The 20,827-nt window shown below is 40.6% G+C and overlaps 1 protein-coding gene across 2 annotated transcripts in view; it reads left to right on the plus strand.

The window, feature by feature from the left end:
- The window catches only part of LOC125184214 (uncharacterized), a 54,288-nt gene that overhangs the window by 17,836 nt on the left and 15,625 nt on the right, over window positions 1-20,827 (plus strand). For both annotated transcript variants that reach the window (XM_048075764.2, XM_066994256.1), the window contains one exon: window positions 12,266-12,481. In XM_048075764.2, coding sequence (XP_047931721.2) covers window positions 12,266-12,481 — 216 coding nt within the window. The remainder of the gene's footprint in view (window positions 1-12,265; window positions 12,482-20,827) is intronic.

The following is a 20,827-nucleotide window of genomic DNA, read 5'->3' on the forward strand; positions in this document are numbered from 1 at the left end:
ATTCTTTGACACAGTCATTTACACTGGTGAGCAGGAGCCCAAAAAAGTGACACGATGAACTGAAATCATACATATCCTCCTACCTGCAGGGTATTTTCAACAGTAAATACTTCTCTCTGATGTCACAGTTATTGTTTAACTGGATCAGCCTCGAACCCTCAAAAAATGTTGGCTTGCTAAGAGGAAAAATGTGTTAGCTTCCAGTGGCTTTTACCCGAAATGACTTCAGATTTTTTTTTTTTTCTTTCAAGAACTAGGCAAAAGAAAACCCACACACAACCAAGCATGTGGAATAAGAGACTCAAAACAAGCTGCTTCAGTCACAGACTTCCCAAAACTAACAGCCTTCACATGTGAAAGACTCCAGCCTTCAAGCTGATGAGTCAGTGTTGGTGACTTACACTTCAGCTTGTGTTTCTAAAACAAAGATCTTTATTGCAGTCATCTTGTAATAAGAAGAAGACCATGAGGGATAAAAGTGCTGGTCAAAATGTTTCTTGTGCGTGTGTGTGCGCTCCTGGAAAAACACCAATCTAAGAAGGAAAAATAATGTAAATGGCAAAAAGAAAGCCTCCCTTGTTTCCATACTTCTCAAGTGTATCTGGTTTACATCTGTTACTACAGTTTCCATTGAAGAACTTTTATTTATTTTATATGTATGAATGACTATTTATGACTGGCAGTTTGAAAATGTGGCTTTACTCTGATCAGCTACTTTTTGTCTGTGTGTAGCCCTTTTTTAGACCATATTTCTCAACCTATGTTAAAAAAGGAGCAAAGACAACATGTGGAACAACTTATTGAAATGCCAGGCAGGTTTGACAGGTGCAGGAGAAATTGCTAGGTTTCACAAATTGAAATGGCTGTAGTTTTATAGGTAATGAAATTGCAATAGGATGAGGTTTCACATTTATTTGTTCATCTTGTGTTTTCTGTTTTGTTTTTGAAATATTGAGCCATTTCTCACTCTCCAACAAGGAATCTAAAACCTATTTCTCAAGTGAAAGGAAGTCTCCACAGAGCAAGGCAAGGGAAAGCTTGTAAAAGAATTCAAACAAATTTCAGTGTAGACTGAAAAGTAGCTAGAACATAATAGTCTTCTCCTCTTCGGACTGAAAATAAATGTTACTTGCAGCTTTGGGTGATGGAAATGCCATGAAAGTTGGCTCCACCTTTCAGATAGACTGAGCTAGATTCCATTGCTTATCTTAAAAGTATATCGTGCACAGAAAGTTTTTAATCATTAACCAACAAATGTTATCCTCATAAGAGTCTCTTATATTGAGGAGTTTTGCTTTCACTCTGTGCAGTTGCTACAGGAAGATGTATGTTTTCTTTTCAAGTTATTCAGAGCCATGTGTTTTCCTACAGTGACAGGGTATGTATCAAATGGTGCCACTCCCCTTAAGTTCATTTTTAGCAATCTTGCTGGGAAAAAAATAAGATGATAAACCAATGAAAGATCTTAAAGGAACTGATCACATCTGGCACTGGACAAATTTGTCAAAACCCTTGCATTTTAAAATCTTCTTCTCCTAGTCTACCACATGTTAATTTAAATCCCCACTGAAGATGGTGGTTTAAGCCAGTTCTTGTACATCTCAGAATAAAATGATATTTAGAATCTTGATTTAAATGTATTGGTGCCTCGCACACTGCTATGCACTGCATCTAAGTTGGGATGCCATTTAAAAAAGACTAATTTGATCAATCAGTACTTTCTATTTCTCCTCAGACAGCATTCTCAGCAACTCAACATCAGGGGCAAATTGGCCACTAGAAAAAGCTTGGAAGAGAAATAGCGGCTATCTTCCTGGCATACGGGCCTTTGAGCAAACACATCCCCTTTGACACAGGAAAGGAAGAACACAAACATTTCTCTTGTCTGTGTTACACATGGGTCCGCCAGATGAAAGGCCCACCCAAGAGCTCCTGAGCACTCAGGTGGGCTTCCGAAGCAGTGCTGAGCCACCCGCCCACATGGCACTGCCACTCCATAGGGCTTGTGCGCACACGGCAGGTGAACCTGCATGACCTGTTGAGGTCCCTGCTGCCAAATTCCAGTCCAGCCTTGCCTTGCAAAGGAGCTAACCTGTCATCAGTCATACAGTTATTTCCCAGCTGGAGTCACTCCTGGAATATTGCAGCTTGCTGAGTTACACGGTTCTTCTCACAGCTCTGTGAATACTTTGGTACGTCAGTATTTCAGGGCCAGAAAGACTGGGCGTCCTAAATCAGCTCATCTAATGGACCCAGCTGCCTTTAAAATCTATAAAAAATTAGGATGGTTAGTAATATACAATATTATATAACACATTATGAGGATCACCATCTGCCAAATCAAAAAGAGTTAAGCGAAGTGCGGTACAGGCTCAATTTACAAATAAGAAAGCTATTAAATTAAGGCCATACAGAATGTGCTTCACAGCTCTGAACAGCATGATGCCTTTGACTGAATAGCTAAAGATGACTATTGAATAGTATTTGGTACTGAATCCAGCCATCCATTGTGTTCTGCCACTGCAGCCATTACTCTTATACTGCTACTAAGCTTTACAGTGCTGTGATATTTCAGCCCAGACTACTGAAGGATGCAAATAGTTACTGCATGAGAAAACTAGAATAATATATTTAAGAGAGAAAAAGTACAGTGAGAAATCTTTGTTTTGCTTGGCCTTTTTTTGAAGAATCTACCATTGCAGCCCATCCACCTCCAAACTTGCATCCCCTGGCTCCTATATCTGTCTGAGAAAATCACAGGAGCTTGCAGACAGCTTTGAGACTTTGACTGATAGACATGGGATGTGGTGTTTATCAGGGCAGGAGTTAAAATAAACGTTGCCTAGGTCTACTGAAATTAGCTTTGCTCACATAAAATAGAGAAGCGAAGGTACAAGCAAGAAACCTCGCATGATTTGGATTGGATTTGGGGCTGTATTGTTCATTTGTTATTATTTGATCTAGATGAAAAGCATTTTTAGCTTGGTAGCCTGGAATGATTAGATTTGCACATACACAATAAACCTCATTTTGTTTTGTTTTCCTCTTTGACATAATGTGCAGAGAGAGTGTGTTTATACATCAGTGTGGACAATGAATCTATTGTGTCATGTCCTGTAGAAACAAGTGCCATCAGCGCTTACAATTGATCCAAGAACTCTTACCTGATTCCAACACATCGGTTATTTATTTATTCACAAAGAAAAGAATCCCATGAGACTAACAATTGTTATCAAGGACAACATGGGAGGAAGGAAGAGCGGAAAATCCTAAGTGATGCCTGTTCAGTTGTTTAGATTTTTTTGTGCCACTTTTCAAACAGATCAGCCATTTAATAAAAGGACAGAGCAAAAGTCAATTTAGCAATCAACGTGAAATATGAGCATGACAGACTTTCTCCTGCATCATTTGAGCTCACAAGAACTTTCCCATTGAGTGGAACAGGAAAATCAGCCAGGCAGTTTTCTGTGTGCTCATGAAACCTTGTTACTGGTATTAATGGTGTGCCTTAGCTTTCTGCTACTCTTTGTGCCTTGACTTACGTGTATGCAACGTATTCAGCAGGAATACTTAAACACATGCTTAGAGGAGCTCAAATTCCCCAAGCCATACTGGTACCCAGCATCTTTTGGTATTGGTGCCTGACTGCAGTCACATGCTGACATATTTTTTCAGAATCTCGCCTTCGCTGACTTGCTGCCTGGAGACATGTCATTCACGCTTAAGATCATAAAAATCTGCCTTATTTACTTCAAGTGTTAACACTGCAACTGTTGACAACAACAAATATAGAAACATTTACTATGCTTCCTCTGAGATAAATTTGATTTCTGCCAGATGCTGTTATGGCAAGTGAAATGCTTTGGTGTGGGAAAGTGAGAGTGTGTGTAAATAGCAATGAAGTGCTGGTTAAGAACCATGACAAAAGCCCTGAGATATTTGTCATAACGTGATGAACCCGAGCAGAGATGTGACACAGGGCAGGTCAAACCCTCAGCATGTACCAGGGGTGTGTACTTGGTCTGGGGGACCCCCAAATACTTCCCTGCCCTCAGACCCAGGTAGATGCCACAGTCCATGTCATGCCGTGAGAACTGTGTCCTCCTCCCTGTGTGCTGGTTTCCATGGGAGAAAACCTGCAGACAAGATCTGAAGGTCACTGAGCTTGGTGGAGTTATGGACATTTACACCAAACCAGCTTGCCCAGTGGCTGTATGGCAATTGGTTAAATCCGGGTAGCCAGATGCAAATGGAGACTGTACAAGCTTATTACACCTGACACATCAAAGAAAGAGAACTAAAATAAGTCAATCCTCTAATCCAGCCTTTATGGCAAAAGTAGTTGCTGGGATAGCAGGAGGATCACGAACAGCATCCACTTAAGATCATCACATACACTGTCATGTGCTTTTCTTCATGGTATCTATTAAGTCATACCTACAGGTGGCCACAAACGTGGAGGCTCTCCACAAAGAGGTCTTAAAGAGTTTATGATGAAACAGCAAAGGAAGTGAAGGGTAGGAGGAGAAATCAAACCCCAGGGAACCGGGACTGCTTTCCCAAGGGCTCACAGGAGTCATGTCCCAGCCAAAATTATACTCCCTTGTCTTGCAACACCCTGTGCCTTTGACCGAGGCTCCTGTAAACAACATGGTCATTCCCTGCACCCACCACCCTGAACTGTGACTGTTCTTCCTTCCCAGAATTTCCCTGAAATACAGGCAACCTTTCTCCTGGCATGCTTGAAGAGCTGAACTCTCCATAAATCCAGCCACGTTCATCTAGGCCTGAGTGGAAGCAATGTGCTCTGCTATTTGGCCTCAGCCTGCTTTTAGCAAGCAGCTTTTCCACTTGCAGAGAGTGGCAAATGATGACTAAGCAGAGAGTTGCCCTTCACTTTCCTTTATAAAATAAAATGTGATTATTAATCAACAAAGTGATGTGTTTCAGGGCTCCAGAGGGAAAGAAATAGCTTGAGGTGATTTGACAAACTACTTCTTTTGCTGTGCTGCATTTCCCATGGGACATGACAAATTAAATGTCGAAGCCAACTAGAGAGTAATGATATATCTCAGGCTGAGCATTAATCAGCCTGCCTCTCTTTTACCACTTTCCATTTAAGTGGATGACTGTATACAGTTTGAACAATGGAGCTTTTCATTCCATAAACTCCCTAATTGTAATTTAAATAGGTTTCCTGACTGTTGCCCCCAAGGCTCGGGGGAGATGATTCCAAGAGCTCTGTGTCCACCTACAGTTTACATAATGGATGAAAATTCAAATCCTGGTCCGAGGTGCAATTAGATAATGCGGGAAAAGGAAAGAAGGGATCGGATGAACTGCAATCAGAGAAGGAGAAAAGTACATTTGATATCACTTGGAGGCAAAACTAGAACAAACACACGCACAGACCTAGATCACAGCTAAGACATCCGATACTGTCTGGTAGGGAAATGGATACCCAGACACTTTGCAATGCAACACGTAGAGTAAATAGTAGCTGACTGAGAGCCATAAAAACTTACAAAATGATGCAAACAGGGACATTTATGAAAAATTGAAATTTAAATACAGAAGAGTTCAAACACATACTGAGTGCTTTATTCCAATCCCACACAAAAATGGGAAGAAAGCCTCTCCAAAGTTTCAGATGAAGAAAATGCTGCTGTACAGAGCATATGGTTGCACAGGCAGTCAGATTAAATATGATACTTGATGTGCTGATGGGTGTGAAGTTTCACTGAGAACTGGCTGATAATACTGGACCACCAAGCAGATTTCAACAGTCTCCCTTAACCCATTCCAGAATTGTTTACCCTCGGTCTTCAGCGAATGCTTGCTATTTTAGTTATTTTAATGGCCTATTAAATTTGTCTATGAACGTATTCCCTCCTTCATTCATATCAACATTTACTGCTTAGAATATGTATCTTCACATCATCTTACTAAATCCTACTAAAATCAGAAGTCTGCACCAGGCACTGCAATTTAGTGAAATAAAGTGACTCTTACATTCACAAGGGGCCTAATTCTGCAAGACGATAGGTCTCTGCACAAGGTCTTTTCTTTTCCAATGTTTGCAGCATGCCTGAGACTCCAGCCCACAGCTGTGAAGTCAGCGAACCAGCCCGCAGGTGTCCTGAGAAGTACCAGGCTTTCCAGTGCCCCCAAGTCCAAGGAGAATGCCAAAGAATGGCCACAGGTGCCATCAGCACCTGCTTCACTCCAGCTAAAGCCACACTTGCATCAGTAGCAGCCCCCAGAGAGCGTACTGGTGTTTCTTTCATGGCAAATATTGCTCATTATTACAGTGATTGGGACTGACTTATGAATACCTGATTAAAGTACAAATTGTGCTGAGTTGACTGATGCCATTGACAACTGAGCCACATGAAATTAAAAGCCATATCTGTTTGTTATTGCATAAGAGGAAAAGCAATGAGTGGAAAAAAATTTGGAACTTGGCAAATCTCATTTAATCACATCTGGCAATTTCTAGTCTGAGAGATTATCACTGTTGGATATCATGGTTTTAGCAAGTAAAGCAAACAAAGAAACTAGAGCAAACAAGATTCAGAAAATAAAGAGACTTTTAATATATATATATATGTGTGTGTATATATATATATATACACTTTAACATTGATATTACAATCCATGATTGGAAAAGGGGTATTTAAGGCTATTCTCTTGTTTATGACAAGAACAGTCACATTTTAATTTAGTTTAGGATTAGTGGCAAATAACTACATCCCAGAAGGGTGTGCAATACTTATGAACTCACTTCTCTTGAAAGAATAGGCAAAATGTCATCAATTTTGTTTACAGTTTACAGTCACTGCAAGAAAGATAAGAAATACTGAACAGCTTTGGTTAACTTCGAAGGTCTTTGATGTTCCAGTAAAAGCAGAAGTAAAAAACAACAACAAAAAAAGTGACAGGGTGAAGAGGTATACTTAAGTTTACTCTTAACCATGAAGGTCTGTGACTATGAAGCTAACTGCATTTGTTCCAAACAAATTGTTCTATCCCAAACAAACAAACAGAAAACTACGGTGAGAAGTAAATTTACCATTTCACATGCATTTAATTCCCACAGCAAATTTAGATGAAAAAGTCAAAATCAGAAATATCTAAACAAATTGAAGCTCTCAAGAAAAAGTTGATTTTACTCAGCCAAAAATTTTTGTTCTGATCATTTCAGAGCAAGCCATCTGTCTAAATCTCTTTATTCTCCCTTAATTTAAATATACCATAGTTATGCCCACCCTCCCCCCCAAAAAAAAAAAAGAAAAAGAAAAAGAAAAGCCATTTGACTTGAAAATGTGAAAATTCTGTGCTTTGAAAAGTTTAAATGAGTTGTATTAAGATCTTCAAAACTCTCTTTTCAAAAATTATAAATGTTAGTAGATGTATTAAAGCTGATTACTCTTCAGTTAATTTTGTTGAGCTACATTTTTTTGCTTTGAATTTTATTCTCTCCAAAGAAGACATGGCAAGGGTTCACTGAAACATTTGGAATCAACTTCTAGGTAATAGCACTAAGGCAATATTTGACAAATCTCAACCCTGTCTGCATGGATGGGTACGGATGGTCTCTTGCTCAGCCTCAGCAAGCAGCAAGGGACAGTATCCCTGAGCATGACGGGATGCTGATGTGCAGATCACTGGCAGCTGCTCAGCTCACACCACCAGCAAAGCAGACTCAAGACCATCTGCATGGGCCTAGGAGGTTGCACCTTCAAAGGATTAGTTTGGGAACAGCAAATCTCATAAGCGCAATTATAGCTTAATCAGAAGCTGTTGGGTGCTCCACAATGGGCATGTAGCAGAAGTAATTTCTAGCGGATGTGAGCTCTTGATGAGAAAAAGGCGTAATGAACCTACAGTCAAGATGGGACAAGAGGAACTGGTGCACTTTTCTGAACTGCTCAGCTCTATCCTGATTACTTCAGCCACTCTTTGAGTCAGCTGCTTATACCCTGTAACGGTGGAGAGCATTGCCTGGAGGGTTTAAAGAGCCTTGTTTTGAAATGAAAGTACATAAATCTTCAGAAGGAGTTTGGAACAGAATTGCTTCCTGTAGCTGGGAGCAGGCTATAGTTTATTTACTGGTAGTTGGATATCATGTTAAGAATAAAAATATATTTGAATAATCAAATATACCTTACATTACTGCGAAGAATGATGCACTAGCACTGCAGTATCTGCACATCTTACAGTTCCCTAAATAATGAGCTATCATCTGCTCCTTGTTAATCTTTCTGTCTTTGTTATTTGGGGAAGCAACTGTGAGAAAATTCTTCAAAATTGTTCTTCTTTTTGTGCAATTCAGTGTTGGAGATTTTTAAGTGGAAGTGAGTTCAAAGGAATGAAGCATTGCACTTGGAAATCTTTGGTGACATTTAAGATAGCCCAAGTCAAACAGAGAGCAATAGATCTAAGGTGCTTGTCTAGTGCTAGTGTAAATGTAAATATTAAATATGTAAAAATCTTTGAAGTCTATTAAGGTTAAAGCTAGACAAAAACCTATGGTGTATACTTACAATTCAATGACTAACATGCACGCATAACATTTCAATAAACGTAAATGAGTCACTCTGAGAAGTAACATATAATCTACAAACCTCAATAGAAACCTGAGACCTGCAGAGCTAAAACCCAGGGAAGCTGTTTTTCTTCAGAAGTCTGTTCTTGGCCCAGCTGCTATGGAGGTGGTGCCAAATCATACTTGCAGTTTCAGATCAACGTTTTCAATGCTTTTGGATGGCCATAAACATCAAAAGTCAGTGGCGAAGCATACGGTTTTCCACTCTGAGCACTGGTAACAATTATCATTCTCTTCTGTTCACTTTACTCTGCATTATCTGTGAAATTTAAAAGGCAAATGTAGGGTTTATCTGCAGAGGGACACTAAGGGACATTAGTCTGAATTAGCCAAAGATGTAAAATTACAGAAGATTAGTTCAATGTCATTAAGGTCCTCATGGACATTTTAATTCACAATCAGCACAGAAATTTTAAGCTAGATAAATGAAGCAAATGGCTACAGGATGAATTAAGTCTGTTTTAATGCTGGAGCAAGCTGTCTACACGACACTTTGCTGCATGCTTAACTACTTCATATTTAGGTCAGTGGACATTAACACATCCATGTAGCCAACACCTAAAAATAACAAGCACAAGCACTCTCGCCACAGCATTTGGCACCCACCGAAGTAGCAGCACTGGCTCAGCCTCAGCCTGCACCCCAGTCGGCGGGTGCGGAGCCCACATTTGAGGCTTTGCTGAATTTTGCCGAGTCAACGCAACACCACAAACTGAGCAAAGCGGCTGAATGTCTGTGAACATGAACTTCACCCTGTTCAACAGAGGAGAAGTAGAATTGTTTTAACTCTCATCTCTGTGGGTCCATTTGAACTTTGGAGGGGCTAACTTATTTGAACTACTTCCAGCTACCAAAAAAAAATTAAAAAAATCCTGCTACTCTGTTAAGTCTCTAAGCTAGCTCCTGCAGAAATTTTTTCACCTTAGCTTCCCTGAAACCCTGTTGTACTGAACAGAGCAATAAGATCAGAGCAGTATATGTAATTATATTTCTTTTTCATTTCTCATTATGGTTGAGATGGTACCCAGGTCACAGTTTGAATGCTCCCCAATACCTAGGCACACTAGAGATTTGTAAATGGAAACAGATGAATCTGTGACATAAATTATGATTAACTGTGTCACTGCAAATGTCCTGAATTTGAAATCACAAAGCTGAACATCATTGGCTCAATGGAATCTCAAACCCAGATTTTCATTTGAGTTCCTTCCTGGGCTGATGCTATATAATCAAGCAGTCTTGAACAAAAGACTGGGATATGTCCCTTAAATTTTGAGCAAAACTGAACCTGCACCTTGTTGCGATACAGCCCCCTCAATGCTGCCTATTTGGTTCTTTTATGCATGCTTGCTGGCTCGCCCATAAATATCTGACTGAAGATGCAGGATATCAAGGAAGAAAGGCAGAAACAGGTCAGAAAATACTTAACATCACCAGAATAACAAAAGAAAAGGTCAAAATGAACAGTTTACTCCTCTTGAAATGATATTCGAAGTACTGTATGTTTCCCATAATAAAACACCCCTGGAAAATCAAGCATGTGGGTTTTGTTGTTGTTGTTGTTGTTTGTTTTGTTTTGTTTGTATGGTTGGTAGGTTTGGTTGTTTTTTGGTTTTAGGCTTGTTGGTTGGTGGTCGTTGCTGGTTTTTTTTTGTCCAGGAACATAATTATTCTTTTCAACATACCATGTTCTGGAATTTGATCGAGACACATAACTATGAATTTACTTGGAGAAAGTAACATAATTAATGATGTGCTTAACAACCATAGAAACAATTATGTTTGGCAAAATAAATGTGTTTAAAACATGCTAGAGTCAAAAGAACAGTTTCGAAATATGTTTATTGAAACGAAATCTGAAAAAAATAATTCTTCCCTCCTGCAACTTCAACCGACCAACCTGAAGTCAGAAAAGTCTGCATAAGGAAAACGGTGAGCAAAAAATCTCTCAGCACTGTTAGGGAGTTTAGGAATTATGAAAGCAGAGAAGTTCAATAAAAAAATATATTTTGGTTTTAACGTCCTGGAAAAATGATTCTACAAAACTTTAGGCACTCGGGTTTTAATTCTGAAAAAAACTGTTACCAAAGCATGCAGACATTGCACCTGCTTTCTACTGCATCCAGAAGTTGTAATGGGCAAATGGGGTGCTGGGTTTGTAAGGGTGCTCCAGAGCACAGAACTAGGGGCTGACACGGTCCACACCAAGTGGCATCACCAGAAACTGCAGACGGAGAATGCAGCGGGAATTGGCACGTTTACCCACAGACGGACATCTGTTTGCTTGGTTTCCATAGAGAGGAAAGAAAAAATGTTCCTAACCTTGAGATTTCCGGCGGGTCAGCAAAGCAGGGCAATCGTGGGTGTATCACTCAGCGAGGAGTCACCAGAAGGAGGCTGGTCAGACACGTTTCACTCTGTTTGTTTGCCACAAGCCATCGTGGTAACCAGTTGCTGCGGCAGAGACTCCCACTGCTAACCAAACACTTGGCATCACGCTTATGACTAATGCAACATAAAAAAAGTTTATTTTCCTGATGTAAAGCATCATCTTATGGCAAACATCATCCCCTAATGCAGCATGAGGCCAAATGCTCTTCCTGGCTTCCCCTTGGTGGAAGCTGAGTGAGCGGAGGGTGAGGCAGGACAGTGCTGCCCCGCTCCCTGCCACCTATGGAGGTTTCAGCTCACAGGGCAAATAGGAGCTGGTCCAGCAGTCAGTCCTGATAGCACGTGTCCTCATACGCTCCTACTGTCTGCACCCAAAAGGCAGAGTAAATGGGAACGGAGATAAATGTATGTTTGTCAACTGTGTTTTGAACAGATTGGGTGCAAACGTAACACAGACCACGCTGCTGTCTCTGCTTCCTTTGCACAAAATGGGTTGGAAAAACAGCTCAGGAAAGCCTCTGGCTCCTCACTTAGAAACCGCAGCACGTTCAATTCACGTGCCGTAAAAGAGACAGTCAGAGAAGTGAAAGGAAGGGCAAACTGTGCACAGGGCTCACACTAAGCCCTGAGAGCACAGTGTGCTGCACCTGTGAATCAGGTGCTTCCTGCTGCAGCGCACCACGTCCTGCACAGGGAGATCAGGAAAAGGAGACACAGGGGGAGGCAGCTTAGAGGGGTCAGGGCCAAAATCCAGGGCAGGTCATTGGCAGAAACGGACCCTCGAATGTAGCAGCAGGAGGCACAGAAAAGGCTGAGATGGTACGTGAGGTCAGATATGAACAAAAGATACTTCTGTTGGAAAGGGACTGCAGACAATTTATGCGATTACTATTTCATACCTGCAAAAACAGGCTGCTTTCTCTCAAGAAGGAGAATTGAGCTGTCTAGGCTGGGAGTACTTGCTTCAGGTAGTTGTTTTCCTCTTCTCAGGAGTCTATCATATACTTTAATATCTTTATAAAGCCTGAAAAGTCGTTACTGTAGATAAACTGATGAAAGACTTGCACAAAGCAGCAAATGATTCTCAGCCCAAAAGAGCCCTGTGGTGCTGACACACCATAACCTATATGGCATCTGATCCTACAATTATATCTGATTATTTTCCCCAATCTGTGCCTTTATCCACATTAGAAACCCCGCTGCTCTATCCCAGCTTTTGCCATAAAACAGGCAAAGGGAGTCCATGATCTCTTTCTGTGTCAACAGGTACGGAGGTGGATTAAGAGCCCGATGGTTAGTGTGGAAAAGCACCCAAACGCCAGCCTCAAATACCCGGGGTCCACTGTGATGCACTTACCTGCGGGGGACTCGGAGCTGGAGGCTCCCCTGTGCCAGACCTGCCTGGGCGACCACTCCTTCCAGCAAGGCATCACTCCACAGGAGGCCGAGTCCTGCTCCTGGGAGAGCCAGCCAAGCAGCAAGGTGAGCCAGGCTTCCCTTCCCACCTGCTTACTTTGTGTATTTCACACCACCAACAGCGGGGCTGTGCAAGGCTGAAGTGCCTCGGTTTAGCCTCACAGTGTTCAAACTGATTGGTAATAACACTAAGTAGCATTTTCCTACTTTTCATAAACTGAGGCGTGGAGAGGTGAAGTTATCTTTCCAAGGTAAAGAAAGGAACCAGGACCTTCCGTTCTGTGCTGCAAGTACAAGGCAACACTTTTTTGCCCCCATCCTTCATAGAATCACAGAATTGTTTGGGTTGGAAGGGACCTTAAAGACCATCTACTTCCAACCTCCTGCCATGGCCAGGGACACCTCCCACCAGACCAGGTTGCCCAAAGCCCCATCCAGCCTGGCCTTGCACACTTCCAGGGACACTTCCTCTTTAGGAACAGTAACTTGGCTTAGGGAGTTTTCCTGAACCAGAAGTGAATGATGCAGTGACTCTTTTCAGTGGAAAAGGCCGAGAAGTGGCTTTTCCGAGACAGAGTTTGAACCTTTCATCCATCGTCCAGCTCCACCTAACCCTTGTGGAGAAAAGCCAAATGCAGAACAGCACATCGTGCTCAGAAGCCGTCATCCCTGGCGGACTCATCCCTGCCCAGAGACCGCGCACAAAATCCAGAGAGGTGTACAAACATAAAAGCAAACAAATACGAATCTTTCCAAGTACAAAGCAGAGCAAATGTGACAAGGCATTTATCAGAGCGTGAGCGCAGAGCTCACAGCAGAAACATTTTTTTCATGATATGTCTGCTGCATTTTTAAACAGAGAACTTCTAACAGTGGTTAAAAGTGGAAGTCCTGTGCACTTCAGAAACTCAGCAAAAGCGTTTTGGGGAAACATATGCACAAGCTGAGGAGCTAATTACTCTATTTTGTTTCATTAAGAGAAAATTATCTTTGTTCAGGCTGAAGCATTAAAAAATGAAACCACCAAAGAGGGAGGATTCTGCAAATCCTTTGCCTTGCCATAAATCACACGTACTCCTATACAGCAGTACGGCCTCATGACTGATTTCAACCGGGTTTTGCATGCATATGGGATAGATTTGGCTGAGCACAGATCCCCTCAGACCTCTCGGTTCTTGTTACTCCAGGCAGTGGAGAGGCTGCTTAGTCAGCAGTTGGAGTCTGCAGCAAAGGGATATTCTGCACGCTGCTTTAAAAATAACATCGTCTGGCGAAAGACTCCTTGGCTAAAACTACCCTGCATAAGGAGTCTTTTAAGTAAGTTACGGCACAGAGTCTTTGATGAGATTAAATGTAAGGTCACTGCCTCTTTCTCTACAGTAAAACCACACAGGAAGCTTTTAATAATAAAGACTGAAGGAGCTAGGGCCTGACCTTTTCCAGGTTTAAAGAGAGCTGCTGGGTGAGAATCTGTTCAGGGGTTACAAATGGCAAAAACTGCATAATTGTGTGATAACTCCCTTCACTTTAAGCCAATGAACTTGAGCAGAGACGGTCTGCATTTCAAGGAGGAGAGAAAGAGGCCTCTTAAACCAGCAGGTAGTGTGGGATACACCAGTTACATTTGCTGTATAATTCCTGTCTCTTTTTCTCCATTACTCATCCTTCTGTTTTCCAGTACTCTCGCCAGGTACTGATACAGTGATTACAGCTCCTTTGTACTATGCCCAAACACAAGGGTCCCACTGACCATTTCCTTCTGCTCAAGGGCAAATTAATTCACAAAGTAATCAGCTGTGAAATATTATTAAAGGCTTATTTAACGCAACAAGATTTCTCTGACATGTCTCAGACTATTCTGATCAGTTTGAAAAAAGCCTTATAAAAAATAACCCGATTAAACCATACCACCCAAGGGAAAATGTGTCTGTATTTCTATTCTTATTAAAAAAAAAAAAAAAAAAAAGGAAAGATCTCTAAATCTCATTTACTGTGATGCTAATGATGTCATAGAGTCTTTAAAAATTGACAACATAAATAAGGCTATACTGAAACATAAAGTATTTTAAATAATGAGGTTTGTTTTTTTTTTTTTTTTATGATATGCTTCCATTTCCACCTCCCCAGGCTTTTCTATTGAGGCATGTGTCAGCTGGAGTTTATAAATGACTTCTTCTAAGTCCCCTCTGTTATTTGTATGATCATGTATTATCTCTGTACATCTGTATACTAGATAATTTTCAAGCATTTCCAGAAAGCAATGCTAATTTTCACAAGACTTACATAGGTATATTATTGTTTTTGTGACTGACTTGGATTAATTCTATGTAAAGCTTCTATCTGTTCTATCAGTGTAACAGCTGAAGCCCTGAGGGCTTTGGAGCACTGCCAAGGTAATGATTTACAATAGCCATCCCTCGCTTTTGCATGTGTATCTACATACTTCAGATTGTATAAAACTCACCATCTCGATGAGGAGGGTAAATTTCATTTCAAAATAAATTGCAGCACAGAGTAATGAATACCCCTGTGTAAACAAGCAGGTTTGGAAAGAGCAGGCTTTTTAGACCTGCTTAACTTTCTGCTAAACTCAAAGTGAACATGGTGAAAACTGGGTGTGAGTTAAATCTCTCAAGTGAAGATTTACCAATCTGAGTTAAAAAATAATAATAAAAATCCTTCGTACTCTGCGTGATATGTAGATATGAATATGCTGCTTACACTGTATTGTCATGCCCTTGTTTCAGACCTTTCTCTAAATAAACAAAAGATAGCAGACCTTATTAGCAAGCTCAAAATATTTTTTTCCCCAGATAGAGCCAACGGCTAGGTTCAAGGCTAGTTCTGTTCTTTCAGCTTTCTCAAAAAAGGCTCCTGCTGCCCTATCTATCAGCTGGCATTTGTCCTGAAGCATCACGGACACATCTCTATCTTGTAGACCAAAGCCCTGAATGTTAAGAGCTATCTTTTCTCTCCAAACCTAAACAAAAACTCTGTGCTGCCCCTGGCTAAAGGATGAGAGAAGGGAAAGAACAGACTAATGCATTTATTCCATTTAAGCAACGTGACTTTATATGGCTGGGAGCATGTGTGTGTGTCCAGCACAGCCACAACTGCATGACGGGGGACTTGGGGATGCTGAACAAGGCACTGAGACCCTCCAGTCCGAGGAACCATCTGTCCCCACATCTGGCGTGGTATGGTGGGTCTGATGGGCAAAACCCCCAAATGGTTTTGGTCTCTTCACCCTCTTGCTGCTGCTGTGGGGCTGGCAGTGGCACTGTGATGGGAACATGAGTGGAAAGGAGACGGAGGTTGCTGAGGGAGCTACCCTCCTGGGCAAATCCATGCCTAGTGTCTTTTGTGAAGGAGCATCAGGAAAGCATTTCTTAGGGTTGCAGGGAATTCGATGCTGCTACCTTTTTGGACAAGTTCTCTGTAACTTACTGGAAAATAATTGCTCTCAAAGACAATTCTGGATCACACTATTAAATCGACAGTAGGCATCTATTCTACTGCTAGAAACCACTTGAAGGACCTGTAGATTGGAGAGGTCTTGATTTCAGTCACATTTCAGCACTTTACCATATTTCAAGTCTTGATTCAGACATGAAGAATGCTAAAAAAATGTACGCAAGACAAAGTTTGGGCAATTATTTGAGATAGTTCTACGTATGATACTCCCCTATAAATAACAAACATCTTTCAGAAACCTGCATATGAAATGGGGTAAGAATACATTTCAGGTGAAATATATTGTAGAATGGGACATCGTAAAAATGAATGTCTTCAATGGATTAGAAAGTATGGAGAAGAGAAAAGGAAATAGCTGACTAACTCACATAAAGAAAGAGTGTGGGAACAGACCTGACTGGACTTTTAAGGGGAAGATGATTTTCTCACACATTTTGGAAAAAAGTCTTTCTATTTTTAATGATCTGTGTTGGCGATGAGGCACCTTGTAATTTATACCCCAATAAGCACTAGTTAATACACAAAAATATGCACATGCAAAAGAGGACATGAAAATCCTGAAGGTTCAGTAGGGGACAATTAATCCTGGAATGAATATATGTGAAAAGTGCTGGAACAAAATATTATCTGAAAGGAAAAGCAAGTTTAAAAGAGTTCATATAACAGAATTGTTCAGGGAACTGAAATCTGGAGAAGACTGTGAGAGGCTCAAATAAACCTGGGCAAATTAACAACCTGATGGCAGATTACACTTGATAAAGACAGAAGCACCATAATGCACTTTGATGGAATAATTAGAACTACTCGGTACACATTGCAGGATCTTAAATTAATTGCAATTATTCCAGAAGGCAGCCCTGGGTGCCTCTTTTGAGCAGCTTGTTGAAGACCTCAGCTCAGTGTAGCTCAGCAGGTAGCACCCACACAGAGCAAAGCAGCCCCTCTACACGTTCGCTAAGCAATACAGTCCTCCATTTATTGGATTTTTGTAATTTAACTTGAGAATCCATAGCCACTGGACCTCTATAGCTTCTGTTTTACTTTTTTTCATATACAAGTAAACCCACCCATCCTATTCTGCTCCAGAAAATGTATTATAGCACTGCCTGAAAATGAAAGAGGGCTTTAGAGAAGTGAGTGGTTCAAGGTGAGCAATTAGAACAGTAATGATGGTATTTTATACTTCTCTCCATTCAGCACCTCCTGGCTGCACAAAGCTTATGTTTTCTGGATCATCACAAGTCAAAGTTGTAGCTTAATACTGCAAGATGACAGTCTCAAATGGAAAACTCATTTTCACCAGCATAGCTTACAGCTATTTCCTAAATAGTTCTTTCTAGCTGACTGCACTAAAGCTCTTTTAGCTATTGATATAAATGTGTCGCTAATGGGTTTTTGATGGAATTTGGAATTGAGTACATTTGAATACATATCTCCACCCATACGCAGAGGCTTACGTATCTGCCAATAGGTGTCTGTACTCTAGGAATTTGTTCATGTGCCTATCCAAAGACTGGTGACTCAAATGTGATTTCATTGTAGATCCTATAGCTTTACCAAGATGAAAAGCAATCTCAGATTTCTCTGTTGTTCTTATTTCAGCAGCTGTGAGGATCAGCTGTGAACACAGCATGCAAGTGAGGTGGGAACAGGCTTTGTTTCAGGGATTAAATCTAAATGCAGTACGTACTTTCATGGTTTTGTAATGGATTGATATAGGGTTATTATGGATAATATTTATTTAGACGAGTCAAAAGTGTTTAACACAAAAGCGTTTTCAAATGGAAATGGCAAAGCACAGTTTGCAAATGCACAGGCTAAAATTATGTATAATTTCAGTGAATGGCAAAGACTGAATAGCAGACAATTGCCTGTGGGGGTTTTTACGGTCCCAACTGAAAAAGCGATGTCTATAGCATGGAGCATATAAATCAGTTCCATGACTCAAAGAAATGATGTGATATGTCAGTCATCTGCTTTACAAATGTGCAGTGAGGCACTCAGTCATTTGTACATCCATCAGAGGTCTGTTCAGGTGGCATACATTTGGTAAATTAATTGGGCAAGTAAATATCAAAGTCTAAATACATTCTCTCATCCTTTCTGAATGTGGGTTCAACACTACTGAAAATAGTTAAAATATTTCCTATTTTAAAGAAACTAATTGTCAGAGTTTTTCCCTAGGGACATCTGCTGCTGGAAAATGATTTGTTGTACTTTCCACTGTGTTTCCACAATACCTGCACTGGAAATGACATCTCTCTCTGTTTCTTTTTTTAAATCTGGTGTTTATCTAGCACCATTTCCACTCAGAGATCCAAACAACTTTGCTAACAGAGAAACCAGAGAAAAGTATTCATTGCTCCATCAGCGGTAGTAACAAGCAAAATTATAGCGCAAGGAGTGTGAGGAATCTGGGGCAGACACAGTACACCAGATTTCTGTTTAGTTTTGTCCTGTCATACAGGACAGACAAGGCACATTTCTGAGCAAGTGGTGAGACACATCAGGTCAAGAGATTTGCTAACCAGAATGGAACAATGTTCTTTATTTCTTCAGAATCTTGCTTCTGGCAACATTTAGTATTAGTGATGCTCAAAAAGAAGGTGAACAAAACCATTCAAAAAGCAGTTTGTTTGGAGGGAACATATTTCTTACAGCCTAACACTGCGTTTCATCCATTTGGTCTTCAAAGGCAGTATTTAGTGGGGATGATTGGGGATGTACTCTTCTATTGGAGTTTGATTCTAATCTGTTTATTACCCATCTTGTAACCATTGCCTCAAATAGCTCATTTTGAAGATAATTCAGTGCTACATAAAAGATAAATAAAGGAGTCTGTTGCATTGCGTAACAAGGTCATAAAAACAATCTGACGGGCAATTAATACTCTTTTAAAGAGTAACAGCACTGAAGATAAAACAACACTCTTACATACACATATGTAAGACCAAATCCAGGCAGCTAAAGACTAGGTCAGTAAAATAGCTGAGTGCTAGCTAAGAAGGACTTAAAAAATATATATATATATCAGTCCTATCCATCAAGGGATCAATAAGCCATGTTATAACATAGTCAGGGGAGTCAGGTGTTGCACAGGGCGGGGGTATCGCAAGGGCAGAATCATCTGCAAGGCCACCTGTGCCACCTGGCCAGGGCCAGGGCCATGTCACCAGACAGACTGCTTGGAGAGGAGGCTCACATGAGCTGAAGCCTCCAGGACTTCCCCCTGCTAAAGAGTACCTCCTCGGGACAACTTGTGTCCCTTCCTCCTCACACAGGTCAGGGTGCCAGGGTCATTCCATGGCATGCCTGGACTGTGCTTTTGAGGATCAACAGGAGTAAGTCTCATATGTCATTTTCTCTCTAAAGAAATACATCTCTGATCCAAGCACTTGTTCCATAAAGGTTTGTTTCTTCCTCCAGCTGCTCTATAAGCATCTGTCTGTCCATTCCAAGATATCAAAAGACATCCAAAGTGTCTTGATTGGTATGAGTAACACAGCGAATAATTTTGCTCTCATCTTATTGTTAGCACTGTAGCTATCGCATTCCTTTGCAGTTCATAAATATCACTATTTCTCTGTCTTCCAGATAGCCTGCTGTTTAGAACTCTCCACTTTGAGAGGTTATAATTGGCTAAGACCTCTGTAGTAAAGTAATGCATTCTGTAAATCCCATTATAATGTTAGTTAATACAGTGCATGAAGCTTATTTAAGGTTATTTAATACAATTCCCAGATCCCAGGACTCCTCAGTGTCTCCTATCCAATACAGTGCAAGTGCACTGTATCCAATTATCCCCTTTCCATTTTCTGAAGTCTTCAACCCCCTCCAAGTAGTCAGTACAGAATGTTTTAAAAGAGTTTCTGTAACGTGGTCTCTGTTTGAAAGAGGCAAGATAAGACGACTTTTTCAAGCATTTGCATTAATGGAAAGATAATTATTTCCAAAGCAGCAGTGCAGCTGCACAAAAGTTTGTATGGCTGTTATATCACACCCTATTGACATTATAATTAAAATAGATCAACAAAAATGCTCAGAACTCATAACACACTGTTTCAGAATTATTTTGGAACTTTACTGGCAATGAAGGCACTGGGTTTAACATCTTTTGGTGGTTTTGCATAGATTGAGGAATTAATATTGGAGAAAAAAGTACCCTGTTTTCCTGATAAAGAGCTTTGTAGGAGTGCACCCCATCTGACCTCTTTAAAAGACGCTTGAGTCTTGAAGCAAGGGGAGTCACGCCCATGGGGCTTTAGAAATGTTTAAAATTACCACTTTTAAGGAACCGAAAATGAATCCAAACCCTTCTAATAAAGAAATCCTTAGCAGAGAGATGTCATGTGAAACCATGTGGCTTTTGCTTTCACATGAAACAAAGATTTTTGTTGTTGTTGTTTTCTTTGTAGATAAATGAATTTAGGGACAGATTAAAAACCAAAACCAACCAAACAAAAAAAAGATAAAACCCATAAATGTTTTAAGAAGGGTGTGATAGCACGTGATTAACACACCTGTCTTCTGGAGCAGAAACCACTGCCTACTGTTAAATACTTAAATCTTCTATCTTATAAGAGACATAATTAGGTGTTGAGCAAGCATGAAGGAAACACAAAAAGGGGATAGATGTATCTACCCAAACCATGAAGAAAGATTAGCATGCAAAAATGGTCTCTAAGAGAGTGCAATAGGATCCACTTTTGTCCTTGAAAGATAAGAGGAAGAGCTGCTAAGAGTGGGTACCTCCCATATACTATTGCTGAAAGTTTCCAACACTGCAAGTCTGAGGAAAACACTGAAAGTCTGAGACTAGAATTTAGATGCCTTTTCAAGTACCATAGGAGGGGAACATAGGAGGGGAACATAACCTTCCCACTGCCGAATGATCTTCTCACTGTTCACAGAATCACAGAATCACAAAACTGAAGGGGT

The sequence above is a fragment of the Anser cygnoides genome, chromosome 3, assembly GCF_040182565.1.
Source record: "Anser cygnoides isolate HZ-2024a breed goose chromosome 3, Taihu_goose_T2T_genome, whole genome shotgun sequence".
NCBI classification, from domain to species: domain Eukaryota; kingdom Metazoa; phylum Chordata; class Aves; order Anseriformes; family Anatidae; genus Anser; species Anser cygnoides.